Source organism: Perognathus longimembris, chromosome 9 (genome assembly GCF_023159225.1).
Source record: "Perognathus longimembris pacificus isolate PPM17 chromosome 9, ASM2315922v1, whole genome shotgun sequence".
In the NCBI taxonomy this organism is placed as follows: Eukaryota; Metazoa; Chordata; class Mammalia; order Rodentia; family Heteromyidae; genus Perognathus; species Perognathus longimembris.
Window position 1 is genome coordinate 49,938,662 of NC_063169.1, and position 27,900 is coordinate 49,966,561.

Sequence of the window (27,900 nt, forward strand, 5' to 3'; positions counted from 1 at the left end):
AGGAGAAAATATTTATTATGAAGGCAATAGAAATCACCAAAACCAGGAGTGAAAACCCCAAGGCAGTTAGACCTGAGACTTATGTACCACTTTAACTAAGAGTGACAGAGTACAGTATGGTGGTGCTGTGTATTGTTTTCTGAAGTAGAGTGGGGGTTCGCTACAATGAAACGGGGTCCCCCCCCCCAAGGGAGGGGATTCCTGGTTCCCCCAAGAGTCCATCACACAGTCTCCAGCTATAAGATGACAAAAAGACAGATTTATTGGGGAAGTAAAAAGTGAACAGAAAGTGAACCAACCGGCCTTGGTTGCAGCCCAGACTGGGGAGCCGAAACTGCCGACCATGTGTGCAGGGTCAGGGCTCAGACTCAGGAGCTGGAACTGCCCCCACCAGTGTAGCCCAGATTCAGGAGCTGGAACCGTGTGTCCGTGTGGCCTTCCAGCCTGGTTATAAGCCAAACATCACAGACAAACTTGCCACACGCAGGTGACCAATGAAGATACAACACTTACAGAGCATGCTAGGCTGCATGCAGGTGGCCAATAGAGTTACAGTTTGTCTCAAATATCTATTTGAACTAGTTAGAATTGATGCATCGATTTGGCGGGGTTCACATGATGCAGGTGGATACGCCTACTCATAGGAGGGCACAGGTTCCCTTGAAGCTCCCTGGCCTCAGGTGGTCAATCTACATAATTTATCATAATAAAGGGGAGCTTCCCTGAATAGGGTGAGGGAGGCTTAGTGGAGATGGAGTTGGCTTCTGCTCTAATCTGAGCTGGAGTCAACCTGAAGTTCCTCCACAGCTAATGATGGCACTGGCCAGATCTGACCTCCCTATTACATTTTCCATATTTATATGGAATATTTCCTTGTAGCATGCATTACTTAATCTTTCTTCTTTGCTCTCTGGATAATCTACTTCTGAAAAAAATACTACCTTTTACCCTCAAAATCATAAAAGCAGATGCAGGTGTTACAAATTAGGTAGGAAAACCCTTTGTAACTCCATCAGCTAAAAAAGCTACTGGTGCTAGGGAAAATAGACATTCTGAAAAGTAACTAGCTCACTCACTTCTAGTGTGTAGTCTTTATGTCAGTTGTTATCACTGTGTAGGAGTCTTCTGCTCCCATCCCAATTCTAGGATTCTTTCAAGATAAATTAAAGTGTTTGCAGAAAGGGCTAGATTAGCTTGTTGAGGACACAACTGTTTTTCTTTCTCCCTTTTTTGCACTAGAAACTGAAACAAGAAATGCAGAAGTAAAATGGCTTTATTATATTTTTTTAATGCAGTACATTTTTTATTTATTATTATTTTTTTTACAAATTTACTCACATCAGTACTTCACTCTGAAATAATCAGTAGCACTTCCATTTAATTTCTGGATATGGAACCATTGCCACAAATTCAAGCTTGGCTTTTCTTTTTCTCTGATAAGGCCAAGTAAATAAAACATCTCATTATACAGATGTACAAGATTTCCTTCGTGCACATTTTGCTCTTCCCAAATGTTTTGTAATCAGAACTGTTTTCAAAGGTCTTTGCAAAAACTAAACACATGGGCTCTCAGGAGACAGCAGGCCAAGGAATGCTTTCAGCCAGTCCCAGTCTCGCCCCTCGAGGCGTGGGACTGGAAAGGCCACACCACAGGAAATAACTGAGGGCGGCCAAAGGTCGTTGGCGACCACTGGGTTCCAGAAGGGGCGGGAGGAGGACAGGACCGGCAGGCCGGGGCCCAGAGGAGTCCCAATCCGGGTATCAGCCGCGAGAGGGCTCGGCCCCTTCCGGCTCTTTCCGGCGCCAGCCTGGGCATGCCGCGTTTTCAGGCGCTGCTGCGGCTTGGGGGGCTGCGGTGCCGAGGGCTCCGCGCCTCCCCGTGCCCGGTGGCCGCCAGGCCCCGCCCCCAGCCCCGCCCCCGGACAGGACTCCGCCTTCTCCCGGCTCTCAGGCCGGGCCCGCTGCGCGAGGCCGCGGTCGCTGGCCCGGGCTTACTGGCCACTGGCGCCGCGACCATGGAGCGCCCCGACGCGGGTGAGAGCGCGCCGCCGAACGGGACCGGGGGCGGTGGGAGCCGCGGGGAGGGCGGGGACCGGCTCTGCGCTCCGCCTCGGGGAGGCCGGCCTCGGGGAGAGCGCGGGCCGTCCGCGTCCCTCCCTCCTGGCGGGAGTCTGGGGCTGCCTGTGCCTCGGGCGCACTGGGAGGCTGGTGGCCCAGCGTCTCCCAGTGCCCTTGCTGGCCCAGCGCCGCCCTCCACTTCGGTTCCTCTCTTTCCCATCTTGTGACTCTGGGCTTAAAGTTCGGCCAACACACCCTGTCCCACCTTGCCGATGTGGGGATCGACATCCTGAAAGCTCGGTTTTATTTGCTGTGACGCATACGAAGCACCCCCTCGCCCTCCTGCTTGACTAGGCTTGGGGATGACGGCTTTAAACCTGGCGCCAGGTACCAGCGCCCCAGGTGAACCGAGGGCTGAACTTGGTGGGCAGAGGGAGTCAGGGGCTGGCTGGAGTGGGAGTGGAAAGAACTGGCAACCAATGAGAGAAAAGGTGGTCTGCGAGGTTCTTACATTTAACATAGAGGAAGTCTAAGAGCAGTCACAAGTGTTACACAGATAAGAGTCAGGGAGTGTAAGTGTGTTTACGACTGTCACGTGAATAGAGAGATCCAGACCTATGTGGCTGGGTGTGCCTTGGTACATTTATGAGCTGCAGGGGTGCGCATTAGAGACTGGGAAGGACACAGGAGAAGGCACTCTCCTCTCATTTCCTTATTATTGCTGGCTTTGCAATTCAGGATGCTCTAAGCGGACCGTGCTTAGACCCGTTTCGTTAGTCATTATTAGCAACGTTTAAGATGTAGAGGGTTACTGCTTTTCATTCATTGTCCTATAGCATTAACTCATTTTGGTCCTTTCCCCTTCAGTAATTTGAATTACATTTGTCCCCTTTTGACGATGAAGCAAGGGTAGCATGCAGGTCGAGTGACTTGTTGATTGTCACACAGCTCTCAGTGTATCCAGTTCTAAGGAGCTACTAGTTTTAGATGCTAAGGCAGGATGACAAAAAAAATGGCCTTTATTTTTGGGGAATATACCTAGTATTTAACTCCTAAAGTGACTAGAAGGAAGTCTTGCGTAGGGAATTTATTTGGTATAACAACTGGACAAATGGACAAATCTATTTTTTTTTCCTGTTGGCTTATCTATGATGGAGTCATTTGTTGAAGTGCACCTGTATTCCAATATTAATATATATGTATATATATATATGAACCATGGTTTTCTGGTGTATGCATTAATTGTTATAAAAGTAACATTGCTTCAGTTTAAAAATGTTGAGAAACAGAAGTAGGAAGCATATTTAGTTCAGCTGGCCCAGCATTGAGAGATAAGTTATGCCCTTAATCAGTTTGCTGCCTAATGGTAAATCTTAACTGCATAGGCAGTTTTAGTTCTGTTTTTGTTGATTTTGTTTTTGGCCAGTCCTGGGGCTTGGACTCAGGGCCTGAGCACTGTCCCTGCCTTCTTTTTGCTCAAGGCTAGCACTCTGCCACTTGAGCCACAGCGCCACTTCTGGCTTTTTCTATGAATGTGGTGTTGAGGAATCAAACCAGGGCCTCATGCATGCAGGGCAAGCACACTTATGCTATGCCATATCCCCAGCCCCTAGTTCTGTTTTTAAATTTTATTTTTTGCTTATTTGTTTTGTGGTGCAATAGGTGGATCCAGGGCTTTGTGCATGCTAGGCAAGCTCTCTACCTCTAAAATATAATCCCAGCTCCTATATCTGCTTTAAAAAAAGTCTGTATTTGTTGTAAGCATTTTTTCTTCCCTATTTTTACAATCTTTGTAATCATTTTTAATTGTCATTGTGGTGCATATGCCGTGTTTAACCATTTCTCCATTATTAACTATTAGATGGTTCTACTTTTTATTTTAGCAAAGTTATACGTCTATTTGAATGTATGTGGTAGATACCCAGGTATTTACCAGTAAGAAAGCTTTTAGAACATTTTCATGGCTTCTGTTCCCATGCTGTTATTTACTTCTTTTGCCTTCAAAATATTTTCTTGGATCCCAGAAGTCAATTCCTATAATCTACATTAATACCAAGAACCTGTACTTAGCTGTTGTTTAATCTGTGATGAGGTTATGGCCCAACAAAACTGTTGTTAAGTGGCAAATATGCTAAGGGAAATGCATTTAATATTCCTAACCTACTGAACACTGCAGCCTGGCAACACTGTGCATGGGCTGATTGGGAGCCATGGCTTGCTGCTGCTCGTCAGCAAGTCACTTTTTTTCTTGTTTGTTTAGAGACACTCTCATAATGTAGCGCAAGCTAGTCTTGAACTCTCTCCTCTCTCAGCCTTCCTTTTTTTTTTTTTTTTGTTAGTGGTGTTGCACTTGAACTCAGGGCCTGGACACTGTCCTTGAGCTCTTTTTGCTCAAGTCTAGCTCTCTATGACTTTGAGTCACAGCATCACTTCTGGTTTTCTGGTGGTTAATTGGAGTTAAGATTCTCATGGACATTCCTGCCCCAGCCGGCTTTGAACTGCTATCCTCAGATGTCAGCTTCCTAAATAGCATGAGCTGTCAGCGCCTGGCCTCTCTCCGCCTTCTGGGTACTGGAATTGATTACAGGCATGCACCACCATGCCTGACTTGGTAATGTTCTGTTGCTAACTTTTTGAGTGTAAACATTGTGGTCAGGGCCCTATGATCCTTTATGTGCAGCTTGTTTGTGCCCAAAGTTTCAAGACAGGTATTGATCTCTTTAAATTTTTGTTCTATAATGTAAGCATAAAAACAGAAAGGCAGGGCTGGGAATATGGCCTAGTGGTAAAGTGCTCACCTCATATACATGAAGCCCTGGGTTCGATTCCTCAGCACCACATACATAGAAAAAGCCGGAAGTGGCACTGTGGCTCAAGTGGTAGAGTGTTAGCCTTGAGCAAAAAGAAGGCAGGGACAGTGCTCAGGCCCTGAGTTCAAAGCCCCAGGACTGGCAAAAAACAAAGCAAACACAGAAAGGCAGCATTGAACTGGCTCTCATATTTTTGTTTGTGATTTCATAAATAGTGCAATAGTATTTGTTTAAAACCTGTGTGCTAAGCACTTAATACTTGTTTGAACTGTATAATAACATTGGACTATTATTGACTGTTATTATTATTTTGACATTGAACTTGACTAAAATAGTTTATTGTTGGTTTTTTATTCAGGGTTGTGTTTATATAGCTGAACAATATTTGAAATGACTCAAATTGCAATAAAAATTTACATTTTTGGTGTCTATGTTAAATATGATCTGCCTTCATAGTTATTATATTATATATTATAAGTCATATTATTTATGAAATGCGATTTACACGTATTATATTTGAAAACTAAATGTTATTACAGAATGAAATAATTGCTTTCTTTAATATCTTGATACGTAAATTAGTCCTTAGTAAATATATGGAGTGAAAATTGTATATGTCTCCTAGTATTCTGTTCAGTTTTAGTGTGAATAACATTTTTGTCTATCAATAAAAACATGGAGAGTATTGGTACTGGTACTGAGAATAACCCCCAACAGCTAAACTTGGAATGATGTGTGTGCGTGTGTACGTGTGTGCGCGTGCGCACGTGTGCATGTGTGCGTGCGTGTGTGTGCGTGCGTGTGCGTGTGTGTGTATTCAGCATCCTAAGTGGCTAGGATTACAGGCATGAGCCACTGGTGCATGGCGGGACCTACTTTTATCAGTTTAACAGACAGCTTCTTTCCTTATCTTCCTCCAGTGTATGGGTGTGACCCATAATGAGAAAACAAGTACCAAAGTAAGAAATGGTAACATCACTATTTGACCATGGGAGAGTTGCTGCAGAAAGTGGATGACTATGTGCTTTTTGTAGTTGAATTTACGAAAGTGCATGGATTTTGCCAGATGCTGGTGGCTCACACCTGTCATTCTAGCTCCGCAGGAGGCTGAGATCTGAGAATCATGGTTTGAAATCAGCTCAGGCAGGAAAGTTCCTAAGATTCAATCTCCAATCAACTACCAAAAGAAAGAAAGAAAACAAAAATGGCCAAAAGTAGAGCTGTACTCAGTGGTAGAGTGGTAGCCTTGAGCCAAAGAAGCTTAGCGACAGTGCCCATGCCCTAAGTTCAAGCACCAGGACCAGCACTCTCACACACACACACACATATACACACACACACATACACACACAGAGTGCATGAGTTTCTCTGTGTGTGTGTGTGTGTGTGTGTGTGTGTGTGTGTATTGTTGAGACAGCTTTTTCATGTAGACTAGGCTGGTCTGAACCTGAGACCCTCCTGCTTCAGCCTCTGTAGTGCTTGGATTATAGGCATCAGCCAGAAGTACCTGTTAAAGCCATGTAGTTTTAGCTGAATTTACAGTGTTAAGTTTAATATTGGAAAGAAACCAGTTAGAAGTCTTTATGGAAAAAAAAAGGTCAGAATCTATATTAAATAAGAACACATAAGTGATACTACTGAGAATAGTCATGAAAAGACTATGTCTTGTTGATTTGTTGTCAAATACTATGTGAAAATAATTGTTTTAGAGTTAAGAAAATATAGATATAAAAATATTGAGTAATATTCATTATGATATTGATTATTGAAGATTATTGTCTTCATCTAGCCCAGAGTTGTTTTGTAAAAAGATCTAAGTTTTAGAGGCTGATTGTTTAATATATAATATGCTTATTAAAAGCGTGTTTATAGAAGTAGCTTATATTATAGTATATTATATTATATATTATATATTATAGTATTCAGAGTATGTTTCTCAGTAGATCTTGATGTATATTGAATCCAGTTAGCTTGAGTTGTTTTGGGTTAGGATGTGAGTTTGAAAAAGTTTGAATTAAATAATTTTTTTTTGTTAAAAGGAGGATTAAATTCCAATAACTGTGAAAATATTGCAAGAAAAGAGGAAATCTCAGGAGAGCTTGAAGCTAATGCCATGGATTCTCTGATAAACATACCACTTGCTACTATAGATATTAGAGATGATTGTGGAAGTAAGTATTCTATAAAAAATAATGTACTCAGAAGCAGAGAATAGTATATTTAGTTGTACTTTGTTTCCTTACTAAATCACTGTACCTTAAGAACTTGTTCTGTTTTTTTAAATTTGGGTTTTAATAGTTAACTGTATCTGTTGGTATTTGGGTTGTGAGAACTATCACAGGACTTATGAAATTTTGGGTTGGATATTTGTATAGTTTAGAAGCTATTTTTGAAAACAATGAGCTAGGAAGATCATTTCTTGATTTATTTATTTATATTTTTGTTGGTCATGGACCTTGAAGTTAGGGCCTACTTGCTATCCCTGAGCTCTTTTTCTCAAAGCTAGTGCTCTACCACTTCGGGTTTTCTGGTGGTTAATTGGAGATAAGAGTCTCACACATTATCCTGCCCAGGCTGGCTTTGTACCTCAATCCTCAGATCTCAGCCTCCTGAGCAGCTAGGATTATAGGTGTGAGCCACCAACACCTGACTCATTTCATGGTTTATAATGACCTCCTTCAGTTCCTCTGTAGTCACTGTTTTAGCAGTACATGTTTCCTTAGTAAATGGTTACTGGCTGTTTGGTATCTGCTGGACACTTGGCACACATTGAGAGGGCTCACCAATGAACAAGATGGTGGGCATCATTCCTTTCTCATGGCCCTCAACAAGCTGTGATTACAGTGTAAGCCATCTGGCTCCCTTTTTTCAGTTTTCTGAGCCAGAGTCTCACCATGTATTTCTGGCTGGTCTAGAACCCCCATCTACCTCCTTCAGCCTCCTGAGTGCTGAGATTACAGGTATGTACTACCACAACTGGCTGATCATTTGAATTTTCTGCAGAGTGATGCAAAAGTAGAGATTCTTCTTTTCCAACTTTGTACCAGGTTATAGAATTGTTTTGTCTTTTAAACAATTATGATTTTGATTCTTAGCCAGTCCCAGAAACCACGCTGTGCTGTAGCATGCTGTTTTCTGGGTAGATGAACTTGGTTTATGTTGTAGTTAGATATAAAGAAAGAGGGATACTTACAATGTATGAAGACTCTGGCATTTCATTAGCCTTTGCTATTCCATTATCCCAGGAATAAAGGAAGCATGAACCTCCATTTGAAGAACTCCTGTTCTCATTAAGAGAAAGAAGTGGCACTGTGGCTCAAAGTGGGAGAGTGCTAGCCTTGAGTGGAAAAAGCTTAGGGATAGAACCCAGATCCTGAGTTCAAGCCTCATGACTGACACCCTCCCCCCTCAAAAAAGATAAATCTTTAGGAAAAGGGGGCAAGAATAGGAAGAATTTTGGCAGGACATTTGGTAGAGTGCCTGCCCAACTCTAGTTACCCACCCCCCCACCTTCAGTAGCAGGAATTTAATGTTTGCTTGTTTATTTGTTTTAACATTTTTCTTCTAGCTTTTCCTTCTCTTCCACCTCCTTCTCCTGAATCTCTTAGGGAAATTAGTATTTTATATAGTCATTGCTTTTTTTTTTTTTTTTTTTTAGGAGTTTGTACTGGGATTGAACTCATGGCCTCACACTTACTGGGCAAACACTCTACCACTTGAGTCCTGCCTCCAGCCCTTTTTACTTGTTTGTTTTTAGATAGCATCTCATGCTTTTGATGCTGGCTACCAGCTTTCTCTCCCCCTGTCCCTCCTTTCTGTGAAGTGGCTGAAATTCCAGGCATGCATTGCAATGCCCAGCCTAGCCACTGTCTTCCATTTTTCTATTGGAAAAGAGTTCAGTCATCTCAGGGACTGGAAAGGAATGTATTGGTGACCTAGATTCTGCTCCTGCTGCTTCTGCTGAACTTGTGCAGAAGGACTAGATGGCCTTCATGGAAACAGCATCTTTCCTATGCAGGATTTGATAGTAATTACCAAAGAAATGATGTTATCCATGCATTACAGGGCTCAGGCCAGCACACTAGAGCTAATGTTTAACTAGGAAGTATTAGGCCACTTTTTAATAGCTTAGGTCATGTGAGTAAAAGTCTTAATGCATTAGTTTAGACCCGGAACCACCGTTTATAAGATTTCTTTTGTGAAAGATGGGTTTCTGATTCTCAGTGCTAAGTTACTTGTGGGCACTATGCTCTAATGGGAAAAATGAAAAAATCTGTGCTGTTTTCATTTCCAGATTGTTTGACTGGATACAAACTGCATACCAGAATAATATTCCAGAATAACTAAATTAGAATGTAAGCTACATTAGAATTATAGGTAGAATATAGACACATATAAGACAGGAACTACATTAACTGTATCAAGGGGTTTCATTATATTTCTCTTTTTTGGCTTCATTATATTTCTATGCATGTATACATACATACACACATACATATGTATACATGTATTATAATTAAGTCTAGACTCTGCAGATGAGCAAAATATGCATATATCATCATGAATCTGATTTATTTTGCTCAACAGGACAATCTCTAGTTCCATCCCTTTTCTTGAAAACAGTATAACTTCATTCTTCTGTCTGGTTGAGTGATATTCCATTATATATATGCCATTTCCACCCCCTCCCCCAAAAAATGTGTTGTTAGTGGACACTGGTGGCTCATGCCTGTCATCCTAGTTTCTCAGGATGCTAAGTTCTAAGGCTTGTGGTTCAAACCAGCCCAGGAAGGAAAGTCCATGCAACTCATGCAACTCTTATTTCCAGTTAAAACACCAGAAGAGACAGAAGTGGAACTGTCACTCAAGTAGTAGAGCACTTTAGTATAAAAGTTCTTCAGTACAGTACAAAAGTTCAGGAACAGGGACAAAGCCCTGGGTTCAAGCCCCAAGACTGACACAAAAACAAAATGTACTGTCTGCGTATTGATTTGTTGAATCGAAACTACTTTGTGTAGCTATTTCAGAATAATAAAAATAAATAAAGAAAAAAATAAAACTTTTGAGAAATGGCACAGAGACAAGAAAAATCTCCATTGGAGGACATACAGGAGCAAGTCTACTTTTGTGAGAGTGGATGTGGGTCACAGTGGGTATCATCATCATCATTATTATTATTCTTTGTAGGGCTTGAACTCAGGGGTTATGCACTATCCTTGAGCCTTTTCACTCAAGGCTTGTACTCTACTGCTTTGAGCCACAGTGTCACTTCTGGTTTTCTGCTGGTTAGAGATAAAAGTCCTATGGACTTTCCTGCCTGGGCTAGCTTTGAACTGAACAAATCTCAGAATCCTGAGTAGCTAGGATTACAGGCATGAGCCACTGGTACCCTATGTCTCTTCTCTTTAAAAAGCTGGGTCATTGTGACTCATTTGGTTAGCAACCCTGTAAAGTACATAGGAAATGATTGGGGTTGCTGTTACCCTGCCTCAGTCAGCCAAAGAAGTCGACACTGGAGTCTCTTACCTGTGTGCGTCTTTCACCTGCACATAGGAATAGCTTAGTTGGCCTCCCACAGTGTGAAACCTGGGAAGAGCTTTAGTTTATTGAATCTAGTCATTTAAAAAGTAAAAGTCAACAGTTTTTAACTGCTGAGCTATAGTTAAATCAAGATTTGGGAGAAATTATTTGAGAGTTGTTTTTAAGTACATGCTTTTCCTAAGTTAAATATTTATGAAAATTTGGCCCTTAGGAGCAGTATTGTATAACATTGAATCTTTCTAGCACCTTCTCAGTGTTCTGTATTTTCTTATTTTATTCCCACAGAAGATAGTAAAATTAACTTTTAAGGAGAGATTTTTAGAAAGAACCTTGCCAAAGATTATTCAGAGAACAAGGAGAATAATCCTATGAAATACAGAAGGTAATATTCTGAGTCACACAATTAAGGAGATTTAGAAATGATTACTTCCAAGATTTTTACTAAGTAACAAAAAAGATCAAAACAATGCCTAGTTCATTCCCAGCCTTTAATTAAGACGTGTGAAAAATAGTCAACCACAATAGCAGATGGAAGTTTTGGTTAAATTAATTTTGCTTATAACTTACTCCTTTGTAGTTTTTCAGGAAATAAATAGAACTTGAGGAAAAATTATGTAATTTGCATAAAATGACATGTGGTGCTTTAGTTAAAAAACAAATTGCACACAGAGTTACAGCCTTTGACAACAAGACCAGATTCATTAAAGCACATTAAAATGACTTAAAGTCATTATGATAATTACTAAGTGTGGTTAATCACATTTATGTGTTTATAAGCTGTACTTCCAATGATGGATTTTCAGCTAACCAGTATAGTTATTGTAATAATCCAGTGTAAAACCCAAGGTCCCCAGTCATTTTTATATATTTCATTTCTATGTCACCAATTTTTAATATTTTTTTCAGTAGAAATGAGTTTTTTTTCTTTGTTTAAATATATTTTCATATGAAAGTAAGTAAAAAGGACAACAGTAATTCATTTTTTAGAACCTAGTTTATGATTTCAAAGTTAGGAATAAAATAAAATTCAGTAAACAAAAGAAGAAGACATTGGCAGATGAGAGAGAAGAACTTGAGCTTGGTGTGTACCAGGCTGACCAGGAGTCACCAGAACTCACCCAGTGTAGAGGAGCATGTCCTGAGTATGGATAAAGGTGCACCGTGGCAGTACATGTTCTTATGATTCTGCTTTTCCTTCGCTCTTGTCAGATAGGTTTAAAATTTGTGCTACCGTTTAGTATCTAACAAAAGAAAATTCACCTCATCCATCTGGATCCTGAACTCAAAGGAAAGCTGAATAGACATAAATAGAACTATGGAAAACTGGGTTTACAGGTAGAGATTTGAAGCCAGCCTAAACAGAATAGTCTGAATCTCCACTTCCAATTGCCAGTAAAATGATACACTAGAGGTGTGGTTCAGGTGGTAGAGCACCAGCCATGAGTAGAAAAAGTCCAATGAGAGTGCCTGAATTTAAGCCTTGATACCATAAAAACAGAAAGTTAGACAAACTCTATACTACTTTATTTATTTATTTATTTTTTACCAAGAATACACATTTTGAACTAGGGTTTTACATTATATAATTCTCAGGATATTAGAATTGTTCAGAGTTGTGATACATTATAGCTATTACTTTGAGAGAATGCAATTTTCTCTCGATATGAGCAAAATAGACTTGTGAAGTTGTTGAAATGGGCAAAAAATCAGTTACTATAGGGAGGAAGACATTTGAGTATAAAAGAGATATAAAGATATAAAGCAATTGAAAATGCTAAAAGTTTTAGTGATCTTGCCAGGTGCTGGTGGCTCACGCCTGTAATCCTAGCTATTCAGGAGCCTGAGATCTGAGGATTGTGGTTTGAAGCCAGCCTGGGTAGGAAAGTCTGTGTGACTCATCTCCAATTAACTACCTCCAAACTTTAAGTAGAACTGTGGCTCAAAGTGGTAGAACACTAGCCTTGAGCACAAAAGCTCAAGGACAGTATCTAACTCCTGAGTTCAAGCCTCATGTGACCAAATGAATGAATGAATGAATGAATAAATAAACAAACAAATAAACTCTGTCTCTATTTAATATCAGAATATGAATTAAACATAACAGGGTCTGGCAATATTGCCTAGTAGCAAGAGTACTTGCCTCCTATACATGAAGCCCTAGGTTCAATTCCTCAGCACCACATATATAGAAGTGGCACTGTGGCTCAAGTGGCAGAGTGCTAGCCTTGAGCAAAAAGAAGTCAGAGACAATACTCAGGCCCTGAGTTTAAGCCCCAGGACTGGCAAAAAAAAAAAAAGAAAAAAGATTATGTTTCTTACGTTTCCAGTAAGGAATAAATTTTACAGTGTCCCAGTTTGTACATTTGTACCAAAAAAAAACCCTTCCAAAATTTTCAGTAAGCAGAGGGCTGGGAATATGGCTTAGTGGTAAAGTGCTTGTCTCATATACATGAAGCTCTGGGTTCGATTCCTCAGCACCACATATATAGAAAACGATCAGTAGTGGCACTGTGGCTCAAGTGGCAGAGTGCTAGCCTTGAGCAAAAAGAAGCCAGGGACAGTGCTCAGACCCTGAGTTCATAGCCCCAGAACTGGCAAAAAAACAAAACCAAACAAAATTTTCAGTAAGCAATGAGCTAACAAGTCTTAAGGTGCAATAGTTTATGTCTTGAGTATCTCCCAGAGGCATGAATGTCTTGAAAGTTTGGCCCTTGGTTCATGGTGCTTTGAGGAGGTGGAACCTTTGAAAGGTAGAGCCTAGTTTAAGAAGATTAAGTCATTGGAGTAAATGATAAAATGTTTGCCAGTGTTAGAACTGTGGCTCATGGGAGAGATTGGTTGTTAGCTGTACCCTAAGGTACAGAGCTAAACATAGTATAGCCCAAGGAACAAGTCCAGCCAACCACAAATAAGTTTTGCAAATAAGCTTATTAGAGCACAGCCAGAGCACTTCACTTTTGATTTGTCACAGATAGATAGTTGTAACAAAGACTATATTATCTGCAAAGCCTAAAATAGTTGCTATTAGATCCTTTATAGAAGTATATGCCCACTTTGAAAATGACAGTTATGAACAATGGGTACTTGGTCACCTCTTGTTTCCTTTTTCTGTTATCTCTGATGAAATGTATTCAATATAGCGTTCTTTGACTTTTCACCTGTAGTCACTGATGCACCGCCAATAAACTCAAAGAGAAGTAAAGAAAATGAAGAGATCAAGAATGATCAAGTAAAGAAGAGGAAAAGAAAACAAAAAGATTACCAACCCAACTATTTCCTGTCCATCCCAATCACCAACAAAGAGGTACTTTAGAAGAATAAAACCTACCCAACTGTTTACTATGATATTTTATTCTAAATTATATTTTATTCTTAATTGTATTACATGAATCAAAGGGACTGTTTGGGAGGAAAAGAAGAAGGGACAGGGAAAAAGAAATATACAGGGTGAATAATTTTGAAATATATGTGAAACCAGGCTAAAGAACTTCAGTGAAAACTATTGATCAATAGAAAATTGGGGTGGGGGTTCTCAGAAACAGAAATAGGTTGAGTTGGGCTGGGTACTAGCAGGAGGAGGTTGGGTTAACCAGGAGGATGAAAGAGGATGAATGTCTTAGAAATAGATTGCAACTATAAAGTAGAACAGTGAAACATGAAGGAGTTATTTTGAAAAGGGGGAAGCAAAGGAAGGGAGAGTGATGGGGAGGTGTGAGACTGGTTGGAATATATTGTAAATGTGTGGAGATATAACAGTGAGATCCCCCACCCCTTTTTAAACTAACATAAGCTAACAAAAAATAAAGTATAACTAATTATTATCAGCCCACTTACTCTCAGTTTCTAATAGTCTATGGTGGCATTTTGGTAGGGCCATGACGAGAAAAGTCTTAGTGATATAATAGAAATATATTTAAATAATAACTGAAAACAATCTTATTTATTTTTATATTTTGCCAGGCCTGGGCTTAACTCAGGGCCTGCGCACTGTTTCTGGCTTCTTTTTACTCAAGGCTAGCACTCTACCACTTGAGCCACAGTGCTATTTCTGGCTTTTTCTATAAATGTGGTGCTGAGGAATCAAACCCAGGGCTTCATGTATGAGAGGCAAGCACTCTTCACTAGGACATATTACCAGCCCTCTTCATTAAAAAAAAAAAAAAAAAAGAAATTATGACTGACACTTTCCCACCGGAGCCATGCCCCCACTTTCGAAAGTTTATTTCATAGTACTGGGGCATATGTGCTTGCTAGATTGGCATACTACCAATCCTCCAATCTTGACCATATTTAAATAATACTTTTACAGAAGTCCCTCAAAAATAGTAGTCTGTCACAACCCTTGGCAAAAGTTTGTTTATGATACTGGAGAAACCTTAAGAGGGCAGTGATGGGAATAGAGGTTTTAAAAATCTCTTGGCAGGGGAGTAGTGAACTAGATTTTCTTGCTTTTATGATAGTAATTATTGCAATGTGTTTTCTCTAAAAATTCCTTATTATTATATAAGATACTCAACCTATATAAATATCTTCACCCAAAGTGTGACACATATTTTATATTTTGGGTTTGGGAATATTTACATCTACATAATGAGATAACTTGGACATTGGATCCAAGACTACACATGAAATCCACTAATATTTTATGGATACCATATATGTGCATTCGGTAGGTACTTTTATCTAATGTTTCAGTGATCCTGTGCCTTGGTTGCAACTATTACATGAGGTCAAGTGCAGAATTTTCCACTTCTAGAATTGTGTTGGTGTTCAAAAAGTTACATATTTTGGAGCATTCTGGATTTCAGATTTTTGGATTGGGGATATTCAGCCAACCCAATCATAGTCTTAGTAGGAATCTATTAAAATTGAAAAAAGTTAATGTATGTGAATGATAGAAAATAGAACTAGCCAGTTAGCACATACTGAGAAACTCCTAAGAGAAAAGACCTACTTATCTGAAACTCCTTAAACTGGAGAGCAGTAGTGAAAGTGGCTAGGAAGAGCACCCCAGAATCCTAGAAGAAATTTGAATTTGTTGATTGTGAAGCCGAATTCCTTTGATCAGGTATATTTTCAGGTTGCTTTAAAAAATTTAACTGGCATGTCTCTAAAATTCCCTTCCCTCCCCTCCTCCCTCTTCTCCCTTTCTTTCCTCTCCCTATTTCTTTCACCGTATTGTGGGTTGAACTCAAGACTTCTTGCTAGGTCCTTCAAGTGACTTTTTTTTCCGACATCCAAATTGAGACATGCCACTGACCTACTTATTTACTTCAAGATTTCCCCATTGATATCAGGATAAAGACAGGTCTCCACCAGGCTCTGCAAGGTTTTTGCTTGTGGCCTTCTCCACTTCACCCTTGCCCTTTCTGTTTATGTCCTTCTCACTGCTCTTGGTCTTCCCAGTTTCTCTCTGCCTCAGGGAAAGCTTTCCTTGGCTGAGAGTTTTCTACCTTCTTGGTGGTGTTAGCTGTGTCTTGGCTGGGACCTCTCTCCTGGGTTGGACCTGACCTGGACACCTTCCCTCCCTCATTCCTTTGATCCTAACCCACTCCCAGCTAAAGGCTTTCATATTGTCATTTGTCATCCTTGCAGTTTGACACTCGTATTCTTCACAGCACTAGTCAGTACCTAGGGTACACACACAGGTGAAATGCAGTCATGTCAAGGGTGAAGGTGTGTTTCTGCTATATGAAGTGATAACTAGAACTATTTTTTTTTTTTTTTTAGTGCTGGGGATTGAACCCAGGACCTCACATAGGATAAACAAGTACCTCAAGAACCCTGAAAATTATAAATACAATAGTACAAATACTGCTTTAAAAATAGAAGTTCAGAAGAACTCTTTTATATAACAAAAAGCTTAGAAAGCTTACTTACAAATGTGGGAAGGAGATACAAGAATGCAATGAGATAGTGATTTGGATATACTCTGTTTTTTCCATGTGCATATTTTCCATTTATTTTGAAGTACCTAATGTTAATTTTCTTTTCAAGCTATTTGTGAGCCTTTGTAGGGAGGCCTGAGAAAAGAAGCCCCATTTATAACATTGTTTCAATGGAAGACTATAGTCCAAGTTCCAATTAAGTTGCTGCAAACAAGCCTTTGGAAGCTCACACATTCACAATGAGTTGCTCTAGTTTGGGCCTCTTGTTGGCATCTAGTTTTAAAGAAAAAAGCAATCAGAATTACAGAGGCCTTTGATGTCAAACATATTTTAAGTTTTGAATTCTTTATTGATGGAAAAATCTTTCTCATTGGTGGAAAATCTAGAGTTCATATTTTTAATAAGTAGAAGTAGAAAGTGAATGAGGATGGCAGCATAAAATATTTGAGTTCAAAAGCATATGAAAGCATGTGTTTCTTCATTAACTTGCAATTAGACATTGGTTTAAAAAGAAAAGAGGAAAACTTTGATAGGGCTATAATAAATTTTACATGCTTTTTAAATGGCTAGGACTATGTAATTTATTAATGTAGCTGCTACCCATATGTGGTTTTATATGCTTTGTTTTTTTATGAGAGGTGATGTGTTAGTCAGTCTTCTGTCACTTAACAAAATACTTGGGAATAAGTAACTTGTTTTGGCTCACAAATCTGGAGGCTCCATTCCTTTAATTGGCCCTCTTACTTTTGGGTCTGTGATGAGTTAGCGCGTTGAGGTAGATAGAAGTGGCACAGCAGAACTGCTCACTGTATGTCCTGGAAGCAAAAGAAGAGAAAGTAAAGTGCCAGGATCCTAGTCTTCTTCACAACTGGGACCTAAGTTGAAAATCAATTCTCTTGTTTTCTTTGGTGGTACTCGAGTTTGAACTCAGAATTTCACATTTGCTAGGCAGGTACTCCACCACTTGAGGCTTTAGAAGTTTTTGAGATAGACTTACATTTTGTCTGAGCTGCTTGGATTATAACTAACTGTCCTACTTAAACCTCGACATGGAGGTCTCTATCTTTTTGCCTGGTATTGTTTCAAACCATGGTCTTCCTGATCTTTACTTCCTGAGTAATCAACAGTAGTACTACTCTGTGACCCAAACCTTTAAATCATGGGCCTTGAGGACATCCAAGATCCAAACTAGAGCTTGTAATTACATAAGGCAAAGCAGTATTAAAAAATATAACGAATAATTTGAAAGAGATGAAATTAGGATTGTATTTATTTTTGTATGTAGTTTGTTAATATGACCATGGAAATGTAGAATTTGAAGTTAGTTTTGTTGTTATTTTGATGGCTTTTACTCCAGTTATTTGCTCTCTTATTGTATTGGTTTTTCAAGCACTTTTTTTCTTTCAGTGGTACTAGGCTCTTGAACTCAGGGTGTTAATATGCTCTGCCACTGAGACATTCCCTCAGCCCAGGTTTGTCCAAGTACATGTCATGGTTTAGAGTATCCACCTTTGACAAAGAGTTATATAGCATGTATGTATTTTCTATTTCCTGGTGTTAGAGATTGGAACCAGAGCCTTTATTATGCTAAGCAAATACATTCATGTCCCCTAAGTGCATATTGATGTGATAATTCTAGTAACTGTTAATGAATCAACAGATTTAGGAATAATATATGTTAGTAGCTTAGAAAAATTTCAAAATCAGTGTAAAAAAATGGAATCAAAGATATTTTTCTATCATGTACCAGAATGGAACTGATTACTTGTTGCAAAAGCATCCAAAATTTATGGCATTTTCTTTGAACTCATACATGTTTTGAGTCAGCTAGAAAGCCTAAAAATATAAAAATGGATTTTCTAATTGCATAATTTTTAGGCATATGGGATATGGTCTAGTAATGCTTAGCAGATGAGTGTCTGCTTTTACTCTGCTAACTCAAAAGAGTGAGTCATGAAGGAAATATTCAAGATTTCAATAAAGTACTTATTCTTAAAAGTTTCTTTCAAAGCCCTTTTTAAATTTGACCTTATAGTGTTAGATTCTAAAAATATACTTTGTGCAGTACAGCAGTGGCTAGGCATTACGGTGATAGATAAATTTTAATGGCTGTGTTGAATTTATTGATTATAAAAATCAGTTTCTTTTGGCCTTCACTGACATTGGTACTTTAAAATGACAAAATTAACTTGTGATCCTCCTGCCTCATCCTCCTCGTTGATTACCGGCATGTGCCACCATGGCCGGCAAAGTGACAAAATTAAAACTGAAGTCTTTTTCTTTTCTTCTACTTTAAAAGAATATAGTTAGGAATAAAAGGTATTTAAAAATCTTATGATGCTATCAAGGAATATATAAATGAATCTGAAGCATTAAAGCATAGTTAGAAATATATTACTTGATTAGATTAATTTTTTTCTTGGTTTGAGGTTAATATTGAATTGTAAGTACTATGTGACTCATAGAAGTAAAAGAGTTCAAAGTATTTTATAGTTTTATAGTACTATGTGACTCATAGAAGTAATAGAGTTCAAAGTATTTTATAGTTTTTAATTTGCAATTCTACTCAAGGCTACTAATGGGCTGAAACAATTTTACCATGTAAATCATTGCATTTAATTTTGGGGTATATAAATTAGTGAACTTGTGAACATATTCCAAATTTATATAAAAATAATTTTTGAGCTTGGATTGAGTTTTGATAAAAATGCAAATATCTTCCTATTAGGTACAAGTAGCCCTCTGACCCTTCCTCTCAATATTATGACAAATATATCTCCAAATATTGACAGATATTCTCTGGGAAGCAAACTGAAAACTATTGGCTTTGAAGATCTCATGTAATTTTTGACAGCTCTTTAAAATAAGTTTTCCTCAATTACTGGAGAGCTTTCTGATCCATCTTTTTTTCTGTTATTGTGCCATCAGCCTTTCCACAAGGAATAGTTTCAGTCCATCTGAAATTTGGCATCTGTCATAAGAACATATTGATGTTCCACTGAGGATGGGAATGGAATGATATCCATCTGTACATGTTGAAATGGTCCAGCAGGTGGTGGAATATATCACTTAAAATCTTAGCAGTCTTTCCAGGATTATGCATTTGACTAGGCGGACACCAGCTACAAACCACTTTTGCTGCTTTAGAGTAATATGCCACCAGTACTTTTCCATAACACCATACTGGACTTTTTTTGTCTACAGAAAATAGTTGTAGGGTACAGTAGTGGCAATTGTAGGGATATGGGAAGGACTATGTAGCCATTTGGGCCCTCACTGAGCTCTTGTTTATATTAAATTGTCATTCTTTTAGATACTATTTTTGTTGTACCAATTTAGGTAGACAGCTGGTTTGCTTAATGAAACAAATTATAATAAGTAATTTCATGTAGATGAACTTTATAGAGTTTACTCAGATTCCATGTTTTAATAATTTCAGAGCTAGCTGATAGTCTGAAAATGTTCCCTTATTTATAAGGATGACCTTCAGTTTTAGTTACAGTAACCCATGAAGTCAAGGAAATAGCTAAAAGAATATCATCTACTTGGGGTTTATTTTGGATGGTAGTTCCACTAGCTGGGAGAATCCACATTTGCCTTCATAGCATTTAAAAATTGTGTACCACCCCAAAGGCATATGAACCATTTGTATAGAAAACTAATTTGTCTTTGACTATGTGACAAGCTATAATGAAAACATAGAATTCTACATGTTTCGCTGATTTAATTTGTAGACAAATTCCTTTTTAAAAAATTATAATTATTAGTTTATTTTGAGTAGCTGTTGCATATCCTGCTTGTTACTTACTTTCTGTATTTTGACATATGGTACATCAATAGAAAGTATTAATTTAGTATGGCCTAATGTAGTTTTCCATGAGTCAATGCAAGGACTCAATTGTCATGACACCTTACAGTTTTGGTCTTCTTCATCTTCAGAGCAGAGCAGCAAAGTGGCATATAAAATAGGTCATCATTTGAGATGCAGATTAAAAAATGACAGAAGCAGAGCTTCATAAGCTCTTATTATACTTGTTGAAAGCTGTTGAATCAGATCCAAATTTAATAATACTTTTTTACTGCATGTAGAATTTTTAGGGAGCTTATTTTCCTAATACTAGGTCAGATTTGCTTTCCCCCAACTTAGCTGCTGTTGCATTTGAAAAATGTAGGTAGCAATGGAATATGTCTTCTATCATATTCCTAAGGAAGGTGCCTCCATAACCTTTTTATATTTAGGAGCCTCGAAGCTGGAGATCAGTGTAAGATCAGTTTTATTTGCTTGAGAGCTTGTTCATAGCTACCTTCCTGTGGCAGAGGCTCTGGGGCAGTTCTTTTTTTCCCCAAGTTGTAACAAGGAAATGCTATCAGGAAGAAATTTATGTTAAAATCTACAGTGTTGAGAAGTCCATAGAAACCTCTTATAGTGTCATAGCTGTAGGGCTGGAGAACCCTCGGATTGTTTTTATTGTTTCAGGAGAAAGGGAAATTCCTTCTGCAGTAAGAACATGACCTAAGCAATGACCTTTTTATCTCAAGAACCAAAGTTCTTCCACAATGGCCTTTTAACCCTTATAAACTAACTATTGCAAGAAATGAACTGAATGTTTTATAGAGTCCACTTTGCCAGAGAATCTTTAAGTGATATAGGGCTTCAGAGAAGCCTATGGGCATAGAGGCTATGCATACTGATGTGTTCCCAAATAGATGTAAAGAAATATTGCTTCTCTTTATTATCTTGGAATGAGAGGACTATGTTGATTTACTTCTAGGGTAGGGCATGAAGCAGAGAGTGTCTTTGTTTTCTACCAACACTGTTCATGACTCCTTATTGATTTTGATCCTAGTTTCCATGGGGAAATCAGTGAAGAATCATGAACAGTGAAATATTTAAGGGTATTACTGGAAAGAGAATCCTTGAAGTTCCATCAGTATTGATTTTTACCTCACAGTCTCTCCCTTGGGAATTCCCTTTAATAGGGAACATTTGGTAACAAAGGGAGTTAAATTCATTGGAAGACTGTTGTGAGAGTGGATGGCCTTTTTCCAGTCATGTGACTCTTTACAGTTGTCATAGACATCATAAGGTACAGAGTTTCTTTGTGCAGGGTTCCTTTGCTTCTGAGATAGTATGTACAAAGAGCTTCTCTTGGTGTTTGCCTCTCTAGCTCTTGTAGCTATGAACCTTGGAGTTCTTGACTTAGTTTAAGCAAAGTTAAAACTACTTTTTACCTTGTTGAAAAAATTTAAGACCTGATTGGTTTTGTTTGTTTGTCAATTTCAGATGATTAGAAATAGAAAAAGGCTAAGGTTATTTTAGGTGGCTTAGATTTAGTGTAAAGATCCATGGTGTTGACATTATTCATGGTGATCATTAAAGATGGTAAGAAAGACCTTATTTATGGGATCCGTGGTGATAGGTATGAAGACCATTGAAACAAGTCTCGTAGTAGGTGAGAGAGGTTGGACTCTACTCTGACTTCAGTAAGCACAAGGGAGACTTATAAACAAGGAGCAAGGTTGGGACTAGTGGATAGAACATTACTAAGAGGAACATAAAGGACAAAAATTTGTGGCTGAGCTAAGGAGACAATTATTGCTTGAGACAGGTTAGGTTAGGGTAGTTAGATCTTAAGGGTAGGAGATTTTCTTTAAATTGACTTCACAAAATTCTTAGTATGTTCTAGAAGGACAAAGAAAGGAGACAAGGATTGGGTCTAGTTAAGCAGAAGACTTGGAGCAGCCTGGTTAACATTTTGACCCAAGGAAAAAGACTTTATCTATGGGAAGTCAGACCCTAGAACTGCATTTTAGGACTTTCCCAGTCACATTCCACAGATAATGGGAACATTGTTTAGGAGAAAACAGCTACTCTAGTCTCAGAATAGCTTGCTATGCTCATGTTTCAGTTATTTCTTATCTCTTCTTCTTTAAAAAAAATTTTATTCTGCTTTTATTTCCTGACTTCCTCTTTTCCTTTCCTCAATAATTCTGCTGTCTCAGGGCTTTGGGTGTCTCCTTCCTCTTTGCTTTCTGAGTTTGCTATTTTATGTTCAGACTACTTTCCAATATACTCAGATTTAGAAGTTCACTGAAATTGTGGCTAACAGGAAATGGAGGAAGGAGAGTGTGTTGTTCTTTTTGTTTCAGAGGAGCAAGTACTAAAGCAGATAAGTCGTCAGATGTGTGAGGCTTTTGCCTATAGACTATAACACTTTTCACATTTGGCCTTTTTCTTTTTCAGCTCTATCTTTATGGTTATGTCTCTTCTCACTTGGCAGGAAAAAAAATGAAAGTAATCAGTGTTGTTGAAATTACTGTCATCTTAAAAAACCTGAAATGCCAGGGGAAATAGGGCCTTAGACATATTCACTTGAGGACAAATAAATATTACTCCTAACAGAAATGGAATGTTGTCTGCTGACTTGACCTTTCTGTTAAAAGAATAAAGCTTTTTTCTTAGAAAAGATCATCATCACTTAGTCATACCCTGTGTTTCTAAAAGATGCATGGCTATTGAGAGTTTTCTGCTCAACCAGTGTCCAGCCTGCAAAGTAAGGGCTTTGGGTTCAGTGTTCTTAAAGTGGACAAGACTGTGATTTTGTAATTTATCTATCCTATTAAGCCATCTAAGTTAACTATCTACCTGTGACAACAAAATAAGCTTTTGTTTGGTTGCGGAATCCTGACTTGTGCTTCTGTTTCTCCTAGATTTTCAATTTACTGTATAAATATTTACTTACCTATGGCTATTTGAGTGTGTTTATCATGTGTGATTAGATTATAGGAGGACTTAAAAGTCTGCAAAAGGCAATAATACAACAAGATAAGCAACTCTCCAAAGCCATGGTTGGTGATGGATCCTTTCACATTACCCTGTTAGTGATGCAATTATTAAATGAAGATGAAATAAACATGTGAGTAATGTATTTTTCTTGAATATTATTTTCCAAATCATTATGTTAATGTGTGTAAACACAGTAAACCCCAAAGAAACATTGAGATTATAAGGAAGTATTCTTTATTATAAATCACCTCAACTGTTAGTAAATGTACAAAATTAACTTTTTTTTTTGGCAGTCCTGAGGCTTGGACTCAGGGCCTGAGCACTGTCCCTGGCTTTTTTTTGCTTAAGGCTAGAACTCTACCTCTTGAGCCACAGCACCACTTCTGGCCTTTTCTGTTTATGTGGTGCTGAAGAATTGAACCCAGGGTTTTGTGCTACGTTTCCAGCCCCAGCACATATTTTCTTAATCTAGACTTTTCTACTCTGTTGTTGTCGTCATCAAGTGGTAACCCTTGGTTACAAATTCTTTTGCCCCTGTTAATTATGTAATTGCACTGGATTCTAGGTTGGGTGGGATTTTAGCTGAATATTCTGGAACTATGGAATAGCACATTTTATTACCTGCCTAGACTTGGGAAAACCATTTACTTTCCTATTTATATTTATTTTATTATTAGCACAAAGAGATTTCATTTCAAGATGTCAATTTATGAGTACAGTGCATCTTGATCCATGTCACCTCCCCATCTCTCTCAAAACCACCTATCCCCTGTTAAGACTTCTTAGAGACAGTGAATTACACATTTTTTAAATAAAAATGATTTACACTCAATCTGGTCTTTCAATTCTCTAGATGTATATAACTAGATATTTATTCTAATGAGATGCCATTAATCTGCAGGGCAAGAATGAATCACAGCACCTATTGGAAAGTATAACTAACTTCATACACAGACATTTATTTGTGAAGATAATGCCTAAGGTCCATGGTGTCTTCACAATATTTAAGAAAAGAATAGAAATATATTAGCATGCATGTACTTTTTACTTATTTAACTACAAAGTAGTGTTTTCATAAACCATGCCTGAAAACATGAAAAGATACTTTATTTTTTTGTCACTGAAGATTAAGTGTAGGTCCTCACCTATGTTAGACTAGACATGCACTTTACTATTTAACCTGTGTCCCCAGCTTCTTTTCTTTTTCCTGAGACAGGTCTTGCTATGTTGCCTAAGCTTGCCTTGAACTTGCCATCCTTCTCTCTCAACCTCCTGAATGTGGGTAGATGCCATTATGCTCAACAAGATATTCTATTTTAAAGATGATTTGAATGTTAGTGATTCTTTCCAATAGACACTGTGATTCATTCTTGCCCTGCAGATTAATGACGTATCATTAGGATAATTACCTTGTTATAAACACTTAGAGAACTGAAAAACTGGACTGAGTGTAAATCATCTGTATTTATTTAATTAAAAACAAAGATGTAGAATTCACTGTCTCTGAAAAGTCTTAACAGATTGGTGTTGAGAGAGATGGGGCGATGACATGGATCAAGATGCATTGCACTCACAAACTGACACCTTGAATTGAAACCTCTTTGTACTTAATGAATGTCTGAACTTCTCACACTTTATGACAGATGAGCCAGAAGTGCTTGATCTGTTATCATAGGCATTAACTCACAGCACACAATGAAAGGTGATATTGAATTACAGGTGTATACACTGTGCTCTTTCCTATGATCACAAATGTAGTTAGGTACAATTGGATTTAAGATGTGGTACAATTAGCAATGGTGACTCTTAGAAAGCTCATCTATGAATATTATATGTATTCTCATTAGGTTGTAACAGAGAAATGAGACAGTATATAAATGTCATGGGTGAAAATCTGTTAGAAGCATTACATGAAGATTAACTTAGAAATGTGAAAGATCTAGAAAAACACTTCAGTATTTGACTGGTGAGCAAATTATTGATTGGGATAATTTAATGATGCTTTGAGGATGTTTCCAAGCCTTCTCCATACTACAGGCTGATTTCTTTTTCAAGTAATTACTGCCCTCTAGTGAGTTTTTAATTTTTTCCCCTCACAATTAAGTGCCTTTTCCAGAATTCTCTTCAAAATTGAAAGAATTGATCCTAATTTTCAAAACTCTCAAAATCTGATCATACCTAACTCAGTAATACAGTAAAACTTGTTTTTATACAGAAAAACAAAGGTTTGAAACATAGAGTAGCCCTATATAAACATAAGCTAGCTAGTTGTAACAAGCATAGTTAGGAAATATAATTTAACTTATTTTATTTGAATTCAAGTGTATAAGTTGTTGTCTCATTTAGGCTAGTCTATTTTAAGAGAAACTGTGTATTAGGTCTTATTAGCATGTCTTACAAACAGTATTGCACAAATAAATGTGAATACTTTTCATGTGAGTGCCAGTTCTAAAGCATGAACTCAGGGCTTGGGTCCTGTTCCTTACCCTGTTTGGGCTGGTACTGTATTACTTGAGCTATAGCTCCACTTTGGCTTTTTGGTGGTTAGTTAGAAATAAGAGTCTCCTGGTCTTTCCTGACTAGCCTGGCTTTGAACCACAGTCCTCAGATCTCAGCTTCCTGAGTACCTAGGATTACCAGTGTAGGACTATGTGTTAGTACTTTTTATAGAAGATCTAGACCATTTCATACCATTTCATTATAGGAGCTTTTATAGATATTTTGGGGATATATTACTCGTATTTTTCTGGTTGTATATATATACCATTTCTTTGGTTAAAAATTTCCTGACAAACTATAAAATAGTATCTGCTTTCATGTCTTTAGTTTGCAATTAGACAATAATTTAATTCACATCTGTAGTTTTGGCTTAAAATTGATTAGCTTTGATACTATAAGTTGGATTTAGAAGGTATTTTGAGTTTTATAATAATTATTACAAATATAAATCTAACTTATTTTTTAAATAAGCTATTTTGTCCCTTATTTGGTTTTACATATTTTATTACTTGCTGTTACTCCTTCCAGTGGTATTGATGCACTTTGGGAATTAAAGCCACATGTTGAAGAACTTCTCCAGGGAAAACATTTGACATTGCCATTTCAAGGGATTGATACTTTCAGAAGTCAGGTTGGCTTTGTGAAGCTGGAAGAAGGAGATCACATCAATCTACTTTTGGAGATAGCAGGTAAAAATTTCAGCAGTACACTTATGAAACCTGAAGAAGCAATGTTCTTTTCAGTTTTTGGAATAGAGATTTGATAGTTTTTGAAAACCATTGTAACTTCATTTTGTGAGTTACTTTGGTATTGGTCTATTGGCCTGTGTAAGTTAATAAGGACCCTGAAAAAGTCTTGATTTGTAAGCCTGAGGAGTATGTTGATTTGAGGATCTTTGAAGGGAAGTAATTATACTCAAGTATTAATTTTAAGTCTGGAGGGTCCCTATACTTATGATGACTTTTGATGTACTTACTAAATATTGAAATAATAACCACCACCAGTGGCTTTCTTATAGGGTATGGGAATTGTCATATTGCAGAGATGGAGAGATGAATTAGCCACATTTCCAGCTGTGCAGCTCCCCTCCTTTGCTTTCAGCTTTATTGCTGAGAAGGAGGTAACTTGGTGATGGTAAAAGACCTGATATTTTTGGAGACATGTTTATACATACAGTTGAATTGGATGCAGGAAAAAAGGTAGCCTGGATGAGTGACTTAAATTTGATCCAGGTTAGGTATTAGCCTACAGACGATGAGCTACTTTAATTTTATGTTGTCATTTTATATCATCTCATTTTAAAGCCAATAACCTTTGGTTCATGACACTCTGTTATAATTGGTTCATGCTTTGTTCCTTTTATCTGTCTGTAACTGTCTGTCTGTCTCTGTCTTTCTGTCTCTCTCTGTCTTTCTCTCTCTTTCTCTAGATACTTACACTTTAACTCATGGCCTGCATCAGTCTCTTAGCTTTTTTGCTTAAGGCTGACACTCTGCCACTTGAGCTCCACTTCTAGCTTTTTAGTGGTTAATTAAGAGTCTCGTGGACTTTCTAGTCTGGCTGGCTTCAAACTGCAATCTTGAGATCTCAACCTCCTGAGTAAATAGGATTACAGGCATTTTCTTCTTTTCTTTCTCTATATGTCTATCTTTTCAAAAAACAAAACAAAATAATAAAAAACCTACCACCCAAAACAGAAGATAATATTTTGGTAGTAATCTCACTGTTGTTCTCTTCACTAGGTATTCTTTTGCCTTCTTCCTTTTATACATAGTTCTGAAGTTGACATCTATTATTATTACTTTTTTTTTTTTGGCAGTCCTGGGGCTTGGACTCAGGGCCTGAGCACTGTCCCTGGCTTCTTTGTGCTCAAGGCTAGCACTCTGCCACTTGAGCCACAGCGCCACTTCTGGCCGTTTTCTATATATGTGGTGCTGGGGAATTGAACCCAGGGCTTCATGTATAGGAGGCAAGCACTCTAGCCACTAGGCCATATCCCCAGCCTTGACATCTATTATTTCTTTGTATTATTCTGAAGCATATGTATTTATATTTTAATTGTTTTAACAATAAAAAGTGCTAAGTCATCTGTGATTTTTTTTTTTTGGCCAGTCCTGGGGCTTGGACTTAGGGCCTGAGCACTGTCCCTGGCTTCTTTTTTTGCTCAAGGCTAGCACTCTGCCACTTGAGCCACAGCGCCACTTCTGGCCATTTTCTGTATATGTGGTGCTGGGGAATCGAACCCAGGGCCTCATGTATACGAGGCAGGCACTCTTGCCACTAGGCCATATCCCCAGCCCCATCTGTGATTTTTTTA

General features: G+C 38.1%; 1 protein-coding gene across 6 annotated transcripts in view; it reads left to right on the forward strand.

The window, feature by feature from the left end:
* Positions 1-1,916: 1,916 nt before the first annotated feature.
* Akap7 (A-kinase anchoring protein 7) overlaps positions 1,917-27,900 on the forward strand; it is a 114,774-nt gene continuing 88,790 nt past the window's right edge. For 3 of the 6 annotated variants that reach the window (XM_048354085.1, XM_048354082.1, XM_048354086.1), the window contains exons 1-5: positions 1,917-2,034; positions 6,908-7,039; positions 13,574-13,713; positions 23,078-23,214; positions 26,112-26,272. In XM_048354085.1, coding sequence (XP_048210042.1) covers positions 2,016-2,034; positions 6,908-7,039; positions 13,574-13,713; positions 23,078-23,214; positions 26,112-26,272 — 589 coding nt within the window. In that variant the 5' untranslated portion in view covers positions 1,917-2,015. Of the gene's footprint in view, positions 2,035-2,364; positions 2,461-6,907; positions 7,040-13,573; positions 13,714-23,077; positions 23,215-26,111; positions 26,273-27,900 lie in introns of those variants that run through there. The other 3 variants (XM_048354083.1, XM_048354081.1, XM_048354084.1) reach the window with 1 other exon arrangement.